General features: G+C 45.0%; 1 protein-coding gene across 1 annotated transcript in view; it reads right to left on the bottom strand.

Moving 5' to 3' along the window:
• Positions 1-4155: 4155 nt before the first annotated feature.
• Pgm2 (phosphoglucomutase 2) overlaps positions 4156-19779 on the bottom strand; it is a 31420-nt gene continuing 15796 nt past the window's right edge. Inside the window, exons 7-14 of the mRNA XM_051164859.1 lie at positions 18178-18367; positions 17434-17531; positions 16359-16539; positions 15959-16052; positions 14297-14426; positions 12654-12843; positions 8433-8566; positions 4156-4553 (exon numbers count right to left, since the gene is read on the bottom strand). Coding sequence (XP_051020816.1) covers positions 4451-4553; positions 8433-8566; positions 12654-12843; positions 14297-14426; positions 15959-16052; positions 16359-16539; positions 17434-17531; positions 18178-18367 — 1120 coding nt within the window. The 3' untranslated portion in view covers positions 4156-4450. The remainder of the gene's footprint in view (positions 4554-8432; positions 8567-12653; positions 12844-14296; positions 14427-15958; positions 16053-16358; positions 16540-17433; positions 17532-18177; positions 18368-19779) is intronic.

The following is a 19779-nucleotide window of genomic DNA, read 5'->3' as shown; positions in this document are numbered from 1 at the left end:
GACCAGGCTGGCCTCGAACTCATAGCGATCTGCCTGCCTCTGCCTCCCGAGTGCTGGGATTAAAGGTGTGCGCCACCACCGCCCGGGAGGGACTCGTTTTCTAGTTTTTCTTTTTACAGTGAAGGTGGACAGAGTACAGGACAATTCATTAAAGGGCAACCGGACTTGTGCAGCTCTGTGACTTTCAGCCCTGCCCTCCCTTTGGAAATTGCACAATGCTGTGTTGAAACGATTTCAACAGCTAGTAAAGACCTACGAGCTGGCTCGTGGGCTGGGTGCTCAACCCCATTCTGTGGCGCGATTTAGCCAGATGCTAACATGCCTTCAGTGGCTCCACATGAGAGGTCGCTAACACTTTGCTCCTCAAAGCCTATCAAGGAGCTAGCAGGGGAGCCGGTGGAAACCTTTCACACCCCCTGAACCCGTTCTCCACCCTCTCGACCGTGCCTGGATCGTGTTGGGGTTGCTCACGCCTCTGGTTCGCTTGCTTATGATTGTGCTATCTACAGATGGGTGTGGGCAGTGGTCTGTAGACGTGCTACTGTCCCGAAAGTTCTCGCCCGCTGCGACGGGTTGCTTGTCAGCTTGACTACAGCTAGGCAGTACCTAGAAACCCAAGCAGCTGGGCACCCCTGGGAGGGACGTTTAGTCAACTGGCTCATTTGAAGTGGGAAGCTTCACGCACCTTAAATCCAGACCGCTTGAGGTCGGAAGACTCACCCTGAATCTGGGCCACACCTTCTGGTGGCAGCCGATGTAAAGGGCAAAGAAAAAGGATGCTCCTGCTCTTTGCTTGCTTGGCCTCACTCTCACTCACATCCTGCCGCTGAGACACTGACTCCTTCACTGGATTAGAGCAGAGGACCAGGTCTGTTCCTTTAGAGAACCATGACTAATTCGCCGGCCACGATTGGAGTTGGGGCCTTGGCGGGCTAGCTGAGCACTCCACACACAGAGATGCATCCCTCCGCATAATGTCTTCTGTTTAATGGTTGAAGAACAGCCTATTCTGGCAATAAGACTGGAATAAAGATGCATAGAAATGGCTCACTGGTATGAGCACCTGCTACTTTTGCAGAGGATCCAGGTTTGGGTCCCAGCACCCACATCTCATGGTTCATAACCATCTTCAAGCTCCGTTTCATGAACATGATACCCATTTCTGATATCTACAGGCACTCCGCACATATGATGCACATGCATACGTGTAGGCAAACACTCATATACATAAAATAAAACTAAGTAAAATATTTTAAGAATGGGACACTGGAATGATGGGGGGATATCAATATGGAAATGGTTTCCCAGAGTCACTTTGCTTTAAGCATAAATGCTCCATATTTGAACTTGACAGTTTTGACAGAGGCTTGTTCAAAATGGGGTCTTACAAAACTGCACGCACAGTTCAGATGCCTTCATCCTGCACTGTGGCACAGTGTGGGCATCACCTGTGTCCTTCATCCTGCACTGTGGCACAGTGTGGGCATCACCTGTGTCCTTCATTGACGCAGTGTGGGCATCACCTGTGTGCCTGGGCCTCTTTCTCTCATAGACTACATGGGAGATCAGGACTGTTTGTCATTATCCGTAACCAGAAAACTGCCCAGACCCTGGCAGGACTCAAACATGGCCCAAGTGATAAAGCATGTATAAACACAGGTGCCTCTGAGGACACTGTCTTTTAGGGTGTGGGGATTAGAATTTAGATGCTATCTTTTTAAAAGCTCTCCCAAATAGATGCATGTATTTTCCTGACATTTAGCACATTTTTAAAAATGACCTCAGTGAAATAGCAATTCTTTGCCTTAATAGCGTCACGACTGGGATAAATCAATGAGATAAGTGAGGGGGAAATACTTACTCCAAATAGCTTTCTTGTTGGCTTGTTTTTCAAATAGAAGCTTCAAGACAACTATCAGAACTTAAAAGAAAGTTCTTTAGGGCAGCCAAGCTGTAAACTCACAAGCTGCCCAGGAAGAGGAGAGTGGAAAGGAGAAAGGGGAAAGCCATGTTGTCTGAGTCACCAGCTTTGAGGTCCACCACTGCGAGCGCCTGCAGCTCTGTGGTAAGGAAGAGGGCGTTAGAGAAAGAGTACAGAAGCCCAGAGTGTCAGAAAAGCATGCTTAGGGCTCTGGGTAGCATTCAAAAGAAAGATGGGGTGGGGGTGGGGTGCCAGGGGGCAGAAAAAGGGAAAGTTGTACATTCTGAGTCAAAAAGGAAGAAGTCAGTCTTGTAAAGGAGAGAGCAACAGCTGCTATTTTAGAGACCATAAAAATGTAAATTAGGCCTGGAGAGATGGCTTAGAGGTTAAATAAGAGTACTGGCTGCTCTTCCAGAGGTCCTGAGTTCAATTCCCAGCAACCAGCTATCCATAATGTTATCTGATGTCCTCTTCTGGGATGTAGGTGTACATGCAGGCACAGCACAGTATACACAATAAATCAATCTTTTTAAAAATGTAAATTAGCCGCGTGGTGGTGCACGCCTTTAATCCCAGCACTCAGGAGGCAAAGGCAAGTGGATTGCTGTGAGTTCGAAGCCAACGTGGTCTACAGAGTGAGTCAGGACAATCAAGGCAACACAGAGAAACCCTGTCTCAGAAAACAAAAACAAAAAAACAAACGAAAAAAGTAAATTAATGGACCCTCAACTCCTCTCAGAGACAGTGTCTTAGAATTTAGCTCTCCCCTCGCCTCACCCCCTCTTAGCATCAGAAGTCGCTACCAGTCCTAGTCTCACATTGGCTGCCTTTCCCAGGAGCTTTAGGATTGTAGGAAGCAGACCTGGCTGCTGTGACAACTCTGTCCTGATGACAGGCTGGTGGCCACTGCTTAGGTCCTGCAGGTATCTGCCCAGCATTTGTACACCACGAGGTTCTGTCTTCTGGTCTGTGTTCCTAACTTCACAGATGCATCTGCACATGCTCAGGCTCAGTCGGCATGAACACAAGGCTGCGCATTTGATATGAAACGTTTTCCTTCTATCTATGATAACTGGGGGGGGGGGGGGGGGGGAGGAGGACATGACGACCCCCTAAAGTGTGGAGAAGGTTTTTGTTGTAGATTTAAGGGAGAGCCCAAGCAGAGTGAAGAGCCCAGGCTGGACCAGCAGACTAAACTGCGTCATGAGCAGTCAGAGTAGGGAGGAAAGCTGAAGGCCCTGAGGGAGAGGTTAGGGGAGGGGAGGGGCGAGAAGTGCCCGGGGAGGTCACACGTCCTGAGTGTGAGAGCTGTCCTCTGTTGGAGTCTATTGCAATGGACACAAGCCATGTATTTGTCCAAACCACAGACTGTACCACACCAAGAGTGAACCTATTGTAGTCTATGAACACAAGGAGGTAACTGTTGTTTAAAAATTTTTATTACATTGATGTATGGATGTGAGGGGGCGGGGGGAAGGAGGAGTTAGGGTGGCCAATCAGAGGACAGCTTATAAGTAGGTTCTTTTTCTTCTTCCACAATGGGGGTTTTCTGGGGATCGAATTCAGGACACCAGGCTTGGAAGCAGGCACCTTTATAGCGCCACCCGCCCCCCTCTCCACACACACCTTGGTTGTTTTTAAAATGGAGAAATTTCGCTCTATGGTCTCAGAGATCGGTCCCTTGTTGCAGGGTTTTTTTTTTGTTTGTTTGTTTGGTTGGTTGGTTGGTTTTTTGAGACAAGGTTTCTCTGTGTAGCTTTGGCTGTCCTAGACTCACTTTGTAGATCAGGCTGGCCTCGAACTCACAGCGATCCACCTACCTCTGCCTCCCAAGGACTGGGATTAAAGGCGTGTGCCACCACGCCCAGTTTGTTGCAGGTTTTTTTTTTTTTTTTTCGAGACAGAGTTTCTCTGTGTAGCCTTGGCCATCCTGGACTCACTTTGTAGAGCAGGCTGGCCTCGAACTCACAGCGATCCGCCTTCCTCTGCCTCCCGAGTGCTGGGATTAAAGGCGTGCGCCACCACGCCCGGCTCTTGTTGCAGGTTTTTAACTCGTGTGAAACATCACAGTTGGTCCCACGGCAGAACGCTTAGCCTGCCTTCTTACAAGACCTAATATTGTTAGGTCTCAAGAGCCAGGACAAATGGCTAGCTGAGGTACCAAAGCTGACGCTGCCCAGCCCGGAACTTGGCAACTATATTGCCTTTCTGTTTCAGCCACACACACAAAGACATACATGTATGCAAAGTAAGGCATAGTATTTTATTTTAAAATTAGATTTTTATTTTAAAAGTTCAGATAACGCCCAGATTGAACATTGCCATAGAGATGTTAGTTTGTTGGCTTTGGTCGCGTTCTCTTTAGTCACATTGCAGCCAACATGATAAAACCACAAGGGAGGCAGAACTGTTAGAAACGTGTAAACTTGTGGCGATTATCTGAATCACCTGGCCCTCAAAAATACTGTCTTAAAGTTCAAGTTCAGCTTAATTGGCGGTAAATGTAATCATGTCCAGCGGGGGAATATTTTATTCTGATTTTGGCTGCAGGTTATATTTTTGTGGCTGGAAAAAATTCTCTTCAATGGCACTGACTAGCTCATCCAGTTCCCTTTTGAGCTGCTCCGGATCACTGAAACAGAAGGGGCGGGGGATTCCGGTTAATGGGTAATATCCCAATGCAAGACAGTATTTGATTTCTTTCCTTTTCTTTTCTTCTTTTTGAGACAGTGTCTTACTATGTAACTATGCAAACCGGGCTAGCCTCAAAGTTACAATGTAGAGCTGGCCGGTGGTGGCACACACCTTTAATCCCAGCAGAGGGAGGTGTATTGCTGTGAGTTCGAGGCCAGCTTGAGTCCAGGACAGCCAAGGCTACACAGAGAAATCCTGTTTTGAAAATTTAAAAATTAAAAAAAAAAATTTTTTTTTTTTTACAACGTAGACTAGGCTAGCCTCAAACTCACAGAGACTACCTGCCTCTGCCTCCTAAAGGCTGAGAGAGGCATGCAGTGGCACGTTCCATCTTGATTTGTTTTTGAGGCAGGATCTTATGAAAATCACAGGACTCCTCCTGAGTGTTGGGATTAGCGACTGCAAGTATGGGCCCCTACTCCCAGCTTCAAAGCAATAGTGTTCTGCCTGTGTGTGTGCCTGTACACCAGAAGAGGACACCGGATCTCATTATAGATGGTTATAAGCCACCATGTGGTTGCTGGGACTTGAACTCAGGACCTCTGGAAGAGCAGACAATGCTCTTAACTGCTGCACTATCTCTTTAGCCCCAGAAAAAATAAACATTTAAAACACATGCACATATAAATGTATTTTAAAGATTTAATTTTTAATTATGTGCATGTATACATGTAAATGCCGGTGCCTGTAAATGCTGGAATTACATGTGGTTGGGTTGCCCGTCCCTGGTGTTAGGAAAAGAATTAGGGTCCTCTGCAGGAACAGTTCACACTTTTAATCACTGACTCAATCTTTTTTTAGCTCCTTCAAGCTGCATTTTAAAATGCTTCCTTCATGGACCTAGTGAGACCGAAACTAAACTTCAAGAGGTTGGAATTCAGGAAAACAAAAACAGAACTCCATGAACTTTTGAGTGGGAACACATATGTTGACTTAGGTGGGGGTGGGGGGATCCCAGAAGGCATTATGTGGTATGTCCCCTAGAGGTTTTCCAACCCAACATCTCCACAACAACAAAATCACTCTTTGCTCTTCCTCTGAGGATTTTAAAGGACCACAGTTTTGCCGGGTGTGGTGGTGCTGTGAGTTCGAGGCCAGCCTGGTCTACAAAGCGAGTCTAGAACAGCCAAGGCTACACAGAGAAACCCTGTCTCGAAAAAAACAATAATAAAGTCAGGTTTTCAGGCATGCGTATAAGCACTTGTTTGTATACAGCAGGTCCATGAGTGTAAACAACACACAAGCCCGACTGCCCGTGAAATGCACTCCTAGCCCCTCATAGAGTCTAATGTAGTTACCACAGAGCAGAATTTGGAAATTAACCCTTCATCCACTTTCTGTTACCTCCTTCTTGACCACCTGAAAATCTCAAGTGCGGTTTATCCGAAAGGAAATGGCAATTTCTGCAATCAGCTAAGATCATTTTGACATTGCAACTGGCAACAGTATAATGAAGGCAACGGTTTCACTGCACAGATTAATTCTGACTTTATTAGCTCTGTACCTGTGGGCAAGTGGCCTGGGCTTGCTAAGACCCACATTCTCCATCTGTGAAACTGGGATAAAGACTCCACCTTCTCCAGGGAGTTTCTGCACACATCGAGATACACTATATAAAGTAATTAGCCCAGAACCTGTCCCAAAGACCTCAATAAAAAGAGCTATCGTTATAATTATTTTCTCTCTTTTTAGCAGCATATATAGTAATTATGATTCATAAATGCATACAAAATACACTGGTCTCTTTGTCCTCTGCAAATGTGCTTTGAAGAAAGTGACAACTCTCATGAAGGCAAATACGCTCATAATTAGTTCAGATTGAAGCAGAAAACTCAAGCTCAGGGAATTTGCTACTTTCTAACTTCTTTATAAATACTTAATTTCTAAACACAACACATCTATAGCTTGACTCCTTTGCTTGTTGAGTTAATGTTTCAGAGAGGCATGTTTAATGTGTGTAGGGCCCTAGTACCGCTCTATAGGATGTAACATTGTAATACTTACTGAAAATAAAGTCCGAGTTTACCATTTATTCCCTATTCTAATCCTAAATGACCCGTTTTGAAATTTAAAATGTGACATTGTTGAACAATATTTATTTATTTATTTATTTATTTATTTATTTATTTAGGTTTTTCGAGACAGGGTTTCTCTGTGTAGCCTTGGCTATCCTGGACTCGCTTTGTAGACAGGACTGGCCTCAAACTCACAGCGATCCGCCTGCCTCTGCCTCCTGAGTGCTGGGATTAATGAATAATATTTTAAAAAACAAGAATGCACTACATGGCAATGTAAACTTGGGTTAAGAATCCTTATTTCTGGTCAAGTGTGGTGGCGCACGACTTTAATCCCTGCAACTTGGGAGGTAGAGGCAGGCAGATTGCTGTGAGTTCGAGGCCAGCCTGATCTACAAAGCAAGCCCAGGACAGCCAAGGCTACACAGAGAAACCCTGTCTCGAAAAACAAAAACAAAAACGAAACAAAAAAACAAAATAAATAAACAATTCTGAATTGGTGGTGGGAAGGAGTGAGCACTACTTTGAGGACTGGGGCAAGCCTGAATTCATGTTGACCAGGCTAGGCTTTACAAGAAGTTCTTGGTTATTCAAATAATAATTTTGGCATTGCTGTCAAAGGATTTTGGAGATAGCCACTTACAAATAGTTTACTTTAAAGAAGACAATTATTGTCAGGGACCTGGATGTATAATGTTCAAAAGAAAGCCAGGTGTGGTGGCACACGCCTTTAATCTCAGCACTCAAGGAGGCAGAGGAAGGTGGACTACTGTGAGTTCAAGGCCAGCCTGGTCTACAAAGCAAGTCCAGGACAGCCAAGACTACACAGATAAACCCTGTCTCAAAAAACCAAAACAAAAACATTGAGAAGACATACTTCAAAATACCAGCAATGAATGGTACCCAGCTCAGAGCAGAGCAGACTTAAGGTATTCACCAACTGCATGTTTGTTTGTTTTGTTTGTTCCAAGAGAGAGTTTCTTTGTGTAGCTTTGGCTGTCCTGGAATTGCTCTATAGACCAAGCTAGCCTCGAACTCAGAGATCTGCCTGCCTCTGCCTTCTCAGTGCTGAGATTACAGGCATTTGTCATTTTGCCCGGTTTTGTTTGTAATTATTAAAAAAGCTTTTTTTTTTTTTTTTTTAATGTGTACTAGTCTAGCAGAGGATCGGCTCCCAGCACTCACACAGGACAGCTTACAAGTGTCTGTAACTCCAGCTCCAGGGGACTCAGTGCCTCTGGCCTCCACCTGCACTCAAGTGCACAGCCTGCCCCATCATCCAAATGCACAATTAAATAGAGAGAGAGAGAGAGAGAGAGAGAGAGAGAGAGAGAGAGAGAGAGAGAGAGGGAAAGAAGAAAAATCTTTTAACCCCCCCAAAAAACCCCAAAATACTTGACTCCCAGGTCATACTCCACTGTTATTAAAAATCATAACTTATTGCTGAGACCTAGGAGGTTTGAATCATGTGTATACCTGTAATCCCAGCACTCAGGAGGCAGAAGGAGGCGGATCTCTGTGAGTTCGAGGCCAGCCTGGTCTACAAAGTGAGTCCAGGACAGCCAAGGCTACACAGAGAAACCCTGTCTCAGAAAAACAAAAAACAAAACCAAGAATCACTGTTAATCCCCTCACCCCCTACTTTGATTTATTTTTTTAGTTTCAAGTTTTAAGTAGTCTTTAATATCATGACATTGCCATAGTTTCTAAGTAAGCTACACATGAGAATTTTTACTTAACACTTGAACAGGGCTAGGACGTCTCAAGAGTAAGAGCCACAGCAGCTACCGCCCACGTCATACCTGTTGCCAGGGGGAGCACACAGCTCTGCATAGTATTTGATCTTGGGCTCTGTGCCGCTGGTCCGCATGGTGGCCACACCTCCGTTAGCAAAGGTAAAGGTGATCATCTGGCTGCTCTTACTGGCAGGAAGAACCTGGAGATCGGTTCATACATGTCACACACTCAAACAGCAACGAGCTGCTCTGACCTAGCGACTGCTGTCCCAAATCAGCAAGAAAACTGATACCAGACAAGTATGTTGGCTACAAAGATGATGCTCAGAAAAATCAGAGGATGCAATCCTAGGAATTCGAACATTAAGTGACTTCACAGACTAGCTCTGCACTTCTATAGAGGTATTAAAGTTATCAAAGTTTTGTTTAAATCAAAACATGTTACTTCACAAGAAATCGATATTAATAGCTTGATAATGTCCTACAGAAAACTAGATCAAACCTTAATGTTGTAAATGAAAATTTTTTGGCCAAAAAAAAAGTTCATAAGGAGTTTGTTTTTTCCTGGTACAAAACACTGACTGCAGCCTGATCTACAGAGTGAGTTCTGGGACAGCCAGAGCTGTTACACAGAGAAACCCTGTTTCAAAAAAAATCCAACCAACCAACCAAAACTCTGACTGATATAGTGATAGTTGTTAACTTCAGAACGTCACTAAAATTACTGCAGATGTGTTTTCACAGGCAGAAACACAGGGGCAAGGAGGAAAAGACATGACAGCGCTTGACAGGGAGGCCACCCGATCACGGAAGTCAGGAAACAGATAAAGATGCAGAAATGGTGCCATGAAGTATGTGACTATGGAGTCCCCTAACCTGATGGGGAGACAGAAACAGGAAACCGAGCCACTGTGCTCTTGTAGAAGCTCATCTGGTCTCAAGAACCAGAGCCATCAGGTAGCCAAGGGCCGGTGTGAGGCAGGGGTGAAACCACGACAAGGTTGGAAAGAAGCTTCTCTCGTAGCCTCTGGAGGCAGGGACCCAGCTCATCTCTGCCTGCACGGGATGCTCGAGTTCTCCGGAGTCTGAAGCAGAAAGGCTCCAATACTAGGATCACTAGGCACCACGGAGACATCCCAGACCTGCCCCTAGCCATGCCTCTGGGGCTTTGATATGCCAATTTATATTCCTCAGAAAACCAGTTAGGGTCAGTCTCTGGGCCAGCCTAATAGCACCAAGATGAAGGTCAATCTCAGAATAGTTGGCTTGCTACTCAAGATCCCTGAAGTGAATTAGGTCATTACACACACACACACACACACACACACACACACACACACCCCTTTCAACCAGTTGAGTAAAAGATACTGAGGGACCCCCAAGGGGAAGATAATGGGTAGCCGACAAAGCCAAAACAAGTAGAATAAACAACAACAACAACAAAAACCAAACTTGTAGGAAATTAAGGCTATATGGATGAAAAACACTCATAGGGTTTTTGTTGTTGTTGTTGTTTTTGGGTTTTTTTTGTTTTGTTTTTTGTTTTTTGAAGACAGGGTTTCTCTGTGAAACAACCTTGGCTGTCCTAGAGCTCACTCTATAGTCCAGGATGGCCTTGAACTCACAGAGATCTGCCTGCCTCTGCCTCCCAAGTGCTGGGATTAAAGGCAAAAGTGTGTCACCACCACCCAGCCTATACTCATAGTTTTTAAAAAGAATCTTTAGAAAGGTATGGTATACACACACACACAGAGACGCACACACAGACACACACAGACACACACACACACACAGAGAGAGAGAGAGAGAGAGAGAGAGAGAGAGAGAGAGAGAGAGAGAGAGAGAGAGAACAACAATAGGGTGCCATTCTGGAAAAAAAAATTGCGAATAAGAATTGAAATTAACAGGTAACAGGTCCACCAAAAGTTAAAATTTGAAAAACTCCTCAATAAAATAAAATAATAAAGTGGGACAAGCAGAAAGAAACAAACAGGGAAGGGCATTAGTCTCAGAGAGGCAGCATCTATCTAGGAACTCTTCAAGAAAACAGTCAACCACCCCCCTCTCCCTTGACATATCACCAAGCCAACTGAGACCTGAAGGAAATGGCACCATAGACCAAAGGGCCCAGTGTGATGGCTGGCCTGACTGGACTGTGACGTGCCTAGGAGGGCAGCACAGCATACTCTGGGTAGGTCACTGAGGGCGTCTCCAGATAAAGTGATATCATGAGGACTCTGGTCTAGTCAATGGTTTAATGCTTTGATGATTCCTCAGAACTGTGGAATGTGGGGGCTACTTGGAGGCAGTGGGTGTCTGGGAGCCTGTCTTTGAAGGTCTAACTTGGCTCTGGCCCCTTGCTGTGTTCTTTCTACTGCTTGTCTGAAATGAGCTGACTGGACAGCTTCCTTCTACTGTGCTCTATCTGATTTCTACACTGCTGAGGGCCCAAGAGCAATGGAGTCACATGACCACCAGCCAAACCAGTGAGTCCCAACAAGCCTTTCCTCCTTTAAATTGTTTCTCTCGGGTATTTTCGTTGCAGAACCAAAAAGCCTGACACACCTGAAAAGTAACCACAACATTGGACAAAGAGACACGCTAACCCATGAACTGTGAGGTTTGAGAACATGAGGTTTAGAGAGAAATTTCTCGTCGAGGGGACAAAATCAGTTGCAAAGAAATGGTGAGCGTGGTGTTAACGAGTTGGCGTTGTAGGCATTGCATGTCAACTCTATCCTTTACTAAAATGATGCGTAGATACTGAACAGTGCGTGGACACTGAGCAAGAATGGAGCGATGCTTTCAGACTGAGCCTGGGGAGCGTTCAAGCCTAACATCCTCCCCAGATTTGCTTCCACCACCACCCAGGAAGCAATTAGAAGATGGGAAAATGGGAAGATAGGAAAAGGAATATAGGAAGAATCCAAAAGACAGGGACCAAGGGCCTCAACCTTGGCGAACGGCGGTCTGAGGATGACAGCTGTGCACTCAATCCAGAGGACAGCTGGCACGGGCTGCGTGGAGGGCTGAGGGGTAAGACCCATGGACACACACAGGAGCCCAAATAATAGTGAGACCCAGGGAGCTGTGAAAGAGGCCACAGAGAGGTATTTGGAAGGACTAGTGACAGTGGCATAAAACCCCAGACAAGGAAGAAAACATTTATCAGTTATAGGAAGTGGAAAGTTGATAGGCCTGTGAGGAATATATTGAGCAACACAGGGCGTGGTGATGACTCGCCATCATGGTGAAGGCTCAGAGGCGGTTCATGAGGACAGGCAGAGGGCTACTCACTGTAGAAAGTGTATGCATGGACTCTTTCTCCCACAAGAGAGAGGGAAACAAACAAACAAACAAACAAAAAACAAAAAAACTTCCCCGGCAAACACCAGGAGAATCAATTGAGAGGAAAGTTGGTTGGCTGTCTCCTATGAAAAATGTAAAACAAAATGCTAAAAGGGCACTATCAAGGAAGTCACCTAATAGCTCACGAGGCGATTCCTGCTGTCCTCCGGCTTTAAGGGAGACCCTAATGCAAACATGGGCTTCACAGCTAGGCCACAAGCAGTCAGAGAACAGGGCCAAAGTCACCAGAAAACAAGTCGCTCTCCCAGAGAGGACCAGTCTCTAGTCACCTTGAATCTTATTAGACATGCAAATTCTCAATGAGGAATGCCAGGGTGGCTTTTTAGCGCTATTTGTTTGCCTGTGATAGGAGGTCATAACATAGCCCAGGTGGGCCTCAAACTCAGACTTAGGATCCTCCTGCCTTGATCCCTCCATGTGTAGGGAGTCAAAGATTTACTGGCATGTGTCGCCGTCCCCAGGCAGTACCAGTTAGTCACGCATCCCCTTGGGATTGGTGACTCAGCGACTCTCAGGAGTGACATGTGCTGGTGATACATAGGAAAAGCTGGGTCCAGAGTCAAAGGCCTGAGTTCCACCTGGACCCTCACAAGTCATTGCCCTTCTGAGTCACCACTTCCTTGCATGGGAAAGGGTGGCTCTGGATGTCACTCATCATCGAATGACTTGTGAGATCACCTGCATTTCTAGCCCACGAATTCTAGTTTTTCCACATATCTCATTTGATTTGTTTGTTCTTTTTTTCCCCCGACACTAGGGGCCTAACACCTACCCTACCCCTGAGCTACACACCTCCATCCCCAATTTTCTAGGTATTTTATTACAGTAGCACTTATTGTAGTGAGTAAATGAATCTGTTCAAATTGTTGAACTGGTAACCGCAAAATAAACTCGTTGATAGAAGTAAACATGACTTACAGCTTTCTTATCAGGCTGGCTGTCATCATAGCCAGTTGTAAGGTCCCTGATAGCAGAGATTTCAAATTTGCCACAAGTTTTGGGATAATTATCCTTCCCATCATAATTTCTCAGGTTTTCAAATAATTTTTTAATGGTGCCTTGATCATGACAGATAAAATAAGAAGCTTTGGTAATATGATAGCCATACCTATAAAAAAAAAAAACACAACACATACGCACACACATAAATTTAAGCAAAACGAGCCACAGAAATTCTGCCGAGGGTATGCAAGATGTGTAGCAGCTAGCACATTCTGAAATAAGTGAAACCAACTTCAAAAACATAGTCTAACATTTACAAAGACGCTGGGGCTGGCAACATGGGTCAGTGGCTAAGGGCGCTTGCTGCCAAGCATAACAACCTGAGTTGATCCCCAGAACACACATGGCAGAAGGAGAGAAACAATTCCTCTCAGCTGTGCTCCAATCCCCATGTGTGTTCGATGGTATGTGTGCCCACCCACATACATACATACATACATGTATACACAATAAATAAATGTTTAAAAAAGAAAAGGTAAGCTGTGTGTTGTGGTGGTATGCCTGTGATCCCAGCACTCAGGGAGGCAGAGGCAGGTGGGTCTCTGTGAGTTCGAAACCAGCCTGGTCTACAAAGTGAGTTCAGGACAGCCAGGGTTATACAGAGAAACCCTATCTTGGAGGGGGGGGGGGGGGGAGAAAGAAAGAAAGGAAGAAAGAAAGAAAGAAAAGAAAAACTAAAAGGGGCTGGAGAGATGGCTCAATGATTAAGAGTATTAGCTGTTCTTCCAGAGGACCGAGGTTCAATACTCAGCACCCACATGGCAATTCACATCTATCTGCAATACCGATTTCACGGGATCCCAGCATCCCTTCTGGCCTTTGTAGGTACCAGACACACACAGGGGGTGTACAGATACATGCAGTCAAAACACCCATACACATAAAATAAAACCAAGTAAAAATTAAAAGACAATGAGTAAGAGGCCCAGGGCAGGGCTGGAGAGATGGCTCAGTGGTTAAGAGCACTGTCTGCTCTTCCAGAGGTCCTGAGTTCAATTCCCAGCAACCACATGGTGGCTCACAACCATCTATAGAGATCTGGTGCCCTCTTCTGGTGGGCAGGCACACATGCAGGCATTGTATACACAATAAATAAATCTGGGGGGGGGGGGGCGGGAGCGGGGAGAGGTCCAGGGCAGAAGGACATAGCTCTGTCACTGAAATAGTTGGCTTATAAGCATGAGAACCTGTGAAATTCCCAGATGGGCACAGAGGTGCATGCTTGTAGTCCCAGCACTGGAGCACTGCGTGGGTAACTGTTAGTGTCATCTATGTGGCTTCTGCAGCACAGAGGCAGAGCTCAGCACTTGCTGCAAAGACTGAGCCTGAGACTGATATAGTTAATTTGCTTATGACATTGACTACTCTTCAGTCAAGCCGTTTGTACAAGCGTCTCATGGGTTAGAATGCACATAACCACTAACAGTCATTACTAACGAGTGCTGACACATCAAATGGAAAAGGTGATCTTGCTTTTCATCAGAAATGGAACACATCACCAAAATAAGAGCACTTGGAATATGGCCTCCAACATTCCCTCACTAATCCATGACACTTACTCCACATAGATGGCCTTCAGCTGCTGAGATAAAGACACATTCTTGGTTGCCAGAAAGTTCGCCAGCTCTGCACTTATGACAGCAGCACTGACTCCATCCTTGTCCAGAACAAAGGGGCAGCACATGTATCCTGCAGAGACGGCAGTAGACACGCAGCCTTAGGACTCCACCCAGCACCGGAACAGGTCACATGAGTGCAGGCCTGCCGGCTACTGCATGTTGGAGGTCACCCAGGCTGGAGCACACGAGCACTTTAGATCTGGATATGTGTGGTTCCATACTGTAGTGCTTATTGTATCTGTTTCACACATAGAAGGTTCTGGGTTTGAGCCCCCAGTAGTGTGATTAGCTTACATTTAGCCGACAGTGGTGATATATGCTTGTAATTCTAGCATTTGGGGGACAGAGGCAAGAGATGAGGAGTTCTGGGTTACATAAGATCGTGCCTCAAACAAACTATATATATATTATCCCAGTGCCTAGAATATAGGAGCTTTGAAGAAATCTGTGTTGAATGGCCCGTGTGGAGATTTCCCCTGCTGACGAACACTGTTCGCTGACTAGACTCACCGTCACAGTTTTAGTTCAGGTGGATGCAGCTCTACTTGTTTCAGTCACTACTTTCTTCTCTGAAACCTGGTGGTTGTTGGTAGTCACATGACTCATCGTGTAGGCTGGCTCTATCCTCTTTTGTGTGGTGACTAGTTGGAGCTGCTGGGGGCTCAGGTCATTATCATATATTTCAGAGTCTTGATAAACAATGTCTCCTTAACAAAAGCCATAGAAAGACGGACACCCCTCCTGAAAACCTGACAGGGGAAGGGCAGCAGCTGGGCCACCCCTCTGCAGTGATGGTTAAACAAGTGTCTCTCTGCTTTAAGGAATGCACAGCGTGGAAAATAATAGTTGTACCGAATTAATAGCTAAGCAAAGTCTTTGCATAAACCACATAGCTGCCTTCTACTCCCTGGGCATTCTCAGCACACATCCTCATTAGATTTCACCAGTGAAATGAAAAACAGAAAGAAAAAAGGAAGGACAAGATGGCTCCTACAGGAGAAGGCTTATTGTAGTTATGAGGGGGAGCACAGCCAGAGGCTGAGACATTTGGGGGAGTCCAGAGTGAATATGACGCAGAGGCAAGCCATGTAAGTAGAAGGGGAACGGGGGGGGGGGGGGGGAGTGGGGGCAGGAGAGTAAATCATAGACAAAAAAGGGTAAGGTAACCAAAATAGCTGGATTATATAGGGAAGGGCAGCCGCTGGGATGGAGAAGTTTAGGGTAAGGGGCATCCAGGTCTGCTTTGATGTGCTAAATAGACACCTGGGCTAGCCATTTGTCCTAGGGTGTGAGACCCAACAGTCAGCTCCACTGATGTGTGGATTCTTGCACTGCCCACAGGCCTGTGCAGAATAACACCACCATCAGATGTGTGTGGATGGCCCAATTATTTGCATGCTATTCTTTTTTGTTGAAAAGATATAAGACTCCAATTTTGGAGTAGGAAAGTTCAGTGCTTGACCCAAACAAGAGAAGTAAGGTAAGCTGTGGCGCTCCCATTTTATTGGAATCTTTTAGGCTCAAAATCAAACCTTTCTCTCATATTATGTATATTAAACAAATATATATTATCACTCTGTGAACCTCATTATTGCTTCTTACCAATAGCTTCTTCAAATGCAAATAGGACCGTCTTCCCCTGGTCTATCAGCTGTTTGGTTCTGTTTCCCATCCACTTGAAGCCAGTTAATGTTTCCTGAGGGGGTAACACAAAAGAAAAAAAGAATTGTTTTGCCACTCAATTGGTAGAGTGCTTTCCTAGCCCTGGGCTCAATCCCTAGTGCCACATACACTGGGTGTGGTGGCACCTGCCAGTGATCCCAGCAAGGTACAGATGGAGGCATGGGGATTAGAGGTCCAAGGCCATCCTTGGCTACACATCAAGGTCAAGGTCAGCCTGGGCTATAGGAGACCCTGTCTCAAAATATAAAAGGAGGAAAAAAATGAAAGAATAGAAAGTGTCCTAGGAAACAGGGAAGTCAAAGTAACACGAACATCTTACCTCGAAATGAAAGCCCTCCTTCAAGGCAATGGCCCGCAAGATTTTGGAGGAAACAGTGCTGGACAGCATGTATGTGTCTTTGAGGGTACTTCGGTCTTGGTTCTTTTCCTTCCAGGAAGTGAAGAGCCACCATCCCAGCAGGGCCCCCAGCTCATTGCCTGAGAACACTCTCCACTCTCCACTACAAGGAAACACACTCTTTGTTTCAGCAACCCCCAGGAAGGCACGGATAGTCCCAGAGCTAGGCAAACCTGCTATAATAAACCTGTTTCTGTTTTTAAATAACTGGGCTGAAATGGACCTGCCGCATCTCAAGTGTCTGAGCAGCTTCCATGCCAGTTCTTCCAGACAAACACTAACGTCTTTGGAGATGGTCTACAGTTAGCGTGGCAGGGACGACACAGGATGCTTTCCTTTCCATCCCTGGCACACTCGTCTTGAACATCATGTCAACGCCTGTCTGTCCCCTCTAAATTCAGCACCGCCTTAAAGGTGTAGTGCTTTATCAAATCCACTGGCAGACACTGACCTGCAAAGCCAATGTCATGCAAAGGACTGTGCCTTATCAGGCATGGACACCTTCATATATTGACTCCAATTATAAAGTAAGGGGTCACAAAGAGTAACTTTTCTTTCTTTTTAAAAAATAAATATTTTTTATTATTATGTATACAGTGTTGTGCCTGCCTGTACACCTGTAGTCAGAAGAGGGGATCAGATCACGTTACAGGTGGTTGTGAGCCACCATGTGGTTGCTGGGAATTGAACTCAGGACCTTTGGAAGAACAGTCAGTGCTCTTAACCTCTGAGCTATCTCTCCAGTCCAAGGGTCATTTCAATTCCCAGCACACACTGGACTTCTTTGCTCTGTGTTAAACAAGTCAAGGATATGATCCCCTGCCTTTATGATCAGCAAATCGTCCTGTTAGAGGAATCCACCAGAGGTTTTGTTGTAAAAACAAATATAATTAAGAGGAAAACTTCCCATTCGAACTCAACCCCCCTGGAAATATAGTGGAGCTAAAGATGGTGTTCTACATGTTTTTCATGACACAGATAAACAAGTTAACTTCACCTGTCTTGCTTTTCCGCCACAGCAAGTCTGTCAGCATCTGGGTCATTGGCTAAGACAATTTTGGCCTTGATTTTGTCAGCCAATTCGAAAGATAAAGTCTGAAAAAAAGCCCGGAAAATAAAAGATTACTCAAGGAAAACATCGAACACATCTTAGTCTTTAGAATTTGATAGTTTTAGAAGCTAAAAAAATGCTTTTCCCCAAATTGGGGGTGCAGGGTGGTTTTTTGTTTGTTTGTTGTTTCTTTTTTTAATTTGATGGTGCTGGTTTTGCTTTGTCAGATTTTATATTAGCTTCCTAAATTGGAGGTCAGATGGTGAGAGTTCCAGCGATTGCACAGAACTGCAGCAGCCTTGTGTCCAGACTGGTATTTCTAGGTACTGTGTATGTTTGGCCACACAAATAACCTTTCAAAATGGTATGTGAATCATACTGTCAATAATATTCTTTAACAAGAAAAAAAAATATAAAACATCTCCATTTTACTATTATTTCTTGGCAATAAAGAAGCTGTCAATTAAAATTTAGTTTAATTTAAAGACAATTTAGATTTTCGCTCTTATATTGTCCTGTAAGATGCCAAGTTTGATAGTTCCTTTAAGTAATTAATGACCATCCCACATACATATTTCCAGAGATATAATTCATTTTTTTCAACACAACACCACCCTACAAAAGCATAATGTATAGCAATTTGGTTTAGAGTTTACAAGGCGAGTCCATTATTTAATAAAAGTAGGTTACCAAGACACCTTTACCCTCCTCGGGATTTGGGTATTTGACAGTTGGGAACTCAGGATCCGGATCCTTCTGCTGGACAACAGCTTCAGGAGGAGCAAGGTCAAAGGCCTTGAACGCCAGCTGCACAAACTCATGGCCCACACCGTGGACAGAGGTGTGCACAAACTTCAGCGTGCTCTCCTTGTTTACACTCCTAGAGTGAGACACAATGGGAACCGACCGAAGATATAAACAAGGCTCACTAGGGGGAAGGGTCCAGAAAATGCCAAGAGCTGGGGGCACTTCATACTGTAAGAAAGATTCTGCTCAAACTATGGCACCAGGCAAGGACAAAACATGCAGTAAACTTCGAACCCCTACCCAGATCTAGCCAATGGACAGGACATTCTCCACAGTTGAGTGGAGAGTGGGGTCTGACTTTCACACGAACTCTGGTGCCCCATATTTGACCACGTCCCGTGCATGGGGAGGCCTGGTGGCACTCAGAGGAAGGATAGCAGGCTACCAAGAAGAGACTTGATACCCTATGAGCATATACAGGGGGAGGTAATCCCCCTCAGGAACAGTCATAGGGGAGGGGAATAATGGGAAAATGGGAGGGAGGGAAGAATGGGAGGATACAAGGGATGGGATACCATTGAGATGTAATATGAATAAATTAATAAAATGTTACAAAAAAAGGAAAGATTCTTTAAAGTGTGTTGTCCTACAATGTGAGCCTTCCAGAGGAACCTGTGTGCTCCATACAAAACCATTGATGACTTGAAAGATTCAGTACCACAAAATGAGAACACGGAGCCAGGCACGGTGGTGCATGCCTGTAACCCCAGCACTCAGGAGCCAGGTAGATGGCTGTGAGCTCAAGGACAGCTTGCTCTGCAAAGTGAGTCCCGCACAACCAGGGATTCACAGAGAAACCCTGTCTCAAAAAACAAAATCAAAGCCGGGCGTGGTGGCACACGCCTTTAATCCCAGCACTCGGGAGGCAGAGGCGGGCGGATCGCTGTGAGTTCGAGGCCAGCCCGGTCTACAAAGTGAGTCCAGGACAGCCAAGGCTAACACAGAGAGACCCTGTCTCGAAAAACAAAAAAACAAAACAAAACAAAACAAAAAAACAAAATCAAAACAAAACAATGGGAGAGCACAAAAGTTCAAAAAGCAGAATTTTCCCCTTATAATCTCAATATGAATCTTTTAAAGTATAAATAAAACCCAGAAACCAAAAACTAAGAGACAACCAAATATTTAAAAAATTGTTAAAAACTTCCATAAAAAGCTTGCCGGGCGTGGTGGCGCACGCCTTTAATCCCAGCACTCGGGAGGCAGACGCAGGCGGATCGCTGTGAGTTCGAGGCCAGCCTGGTCTACAAAGTGAGTCCAGGATGGCCAAGGCTACACAGAGAAACCCTGTCTCGAAAAACCAAAAAAAAAAAAAAAAAAAAAAGCTTAATAAAAAATTTCAAAGTAACAACAGGAGAAAAATAGATACCTGAAAGAAACAAGACTGCTTTTCTAAATAAAGAAATTTGCTACATTCAACAGAGAAGGAAGTACATTAAAAAAAAAAAAGGTCAAATAAACATGAAAAAAGGTTTTCATAATGAA

Source organism: Acomys russatus, chromosome 22, assembly GCF_903995435.1.
Source record: "Acomys russatus chromosome 22, mAcoRus1.1, whole genome shotgun sequence".
Taxonomy (NCBI): Eukaryota; Metazoa; Chordata; class Mammalia; order Rodentia; family Muridae; genus Acomys; species Acomys russatus.
The sequence above is the reverse complement of the archived record's forward strand: the minus strand, read 5'-3'. Positions and strand labels throughout refer to the sequence as shown.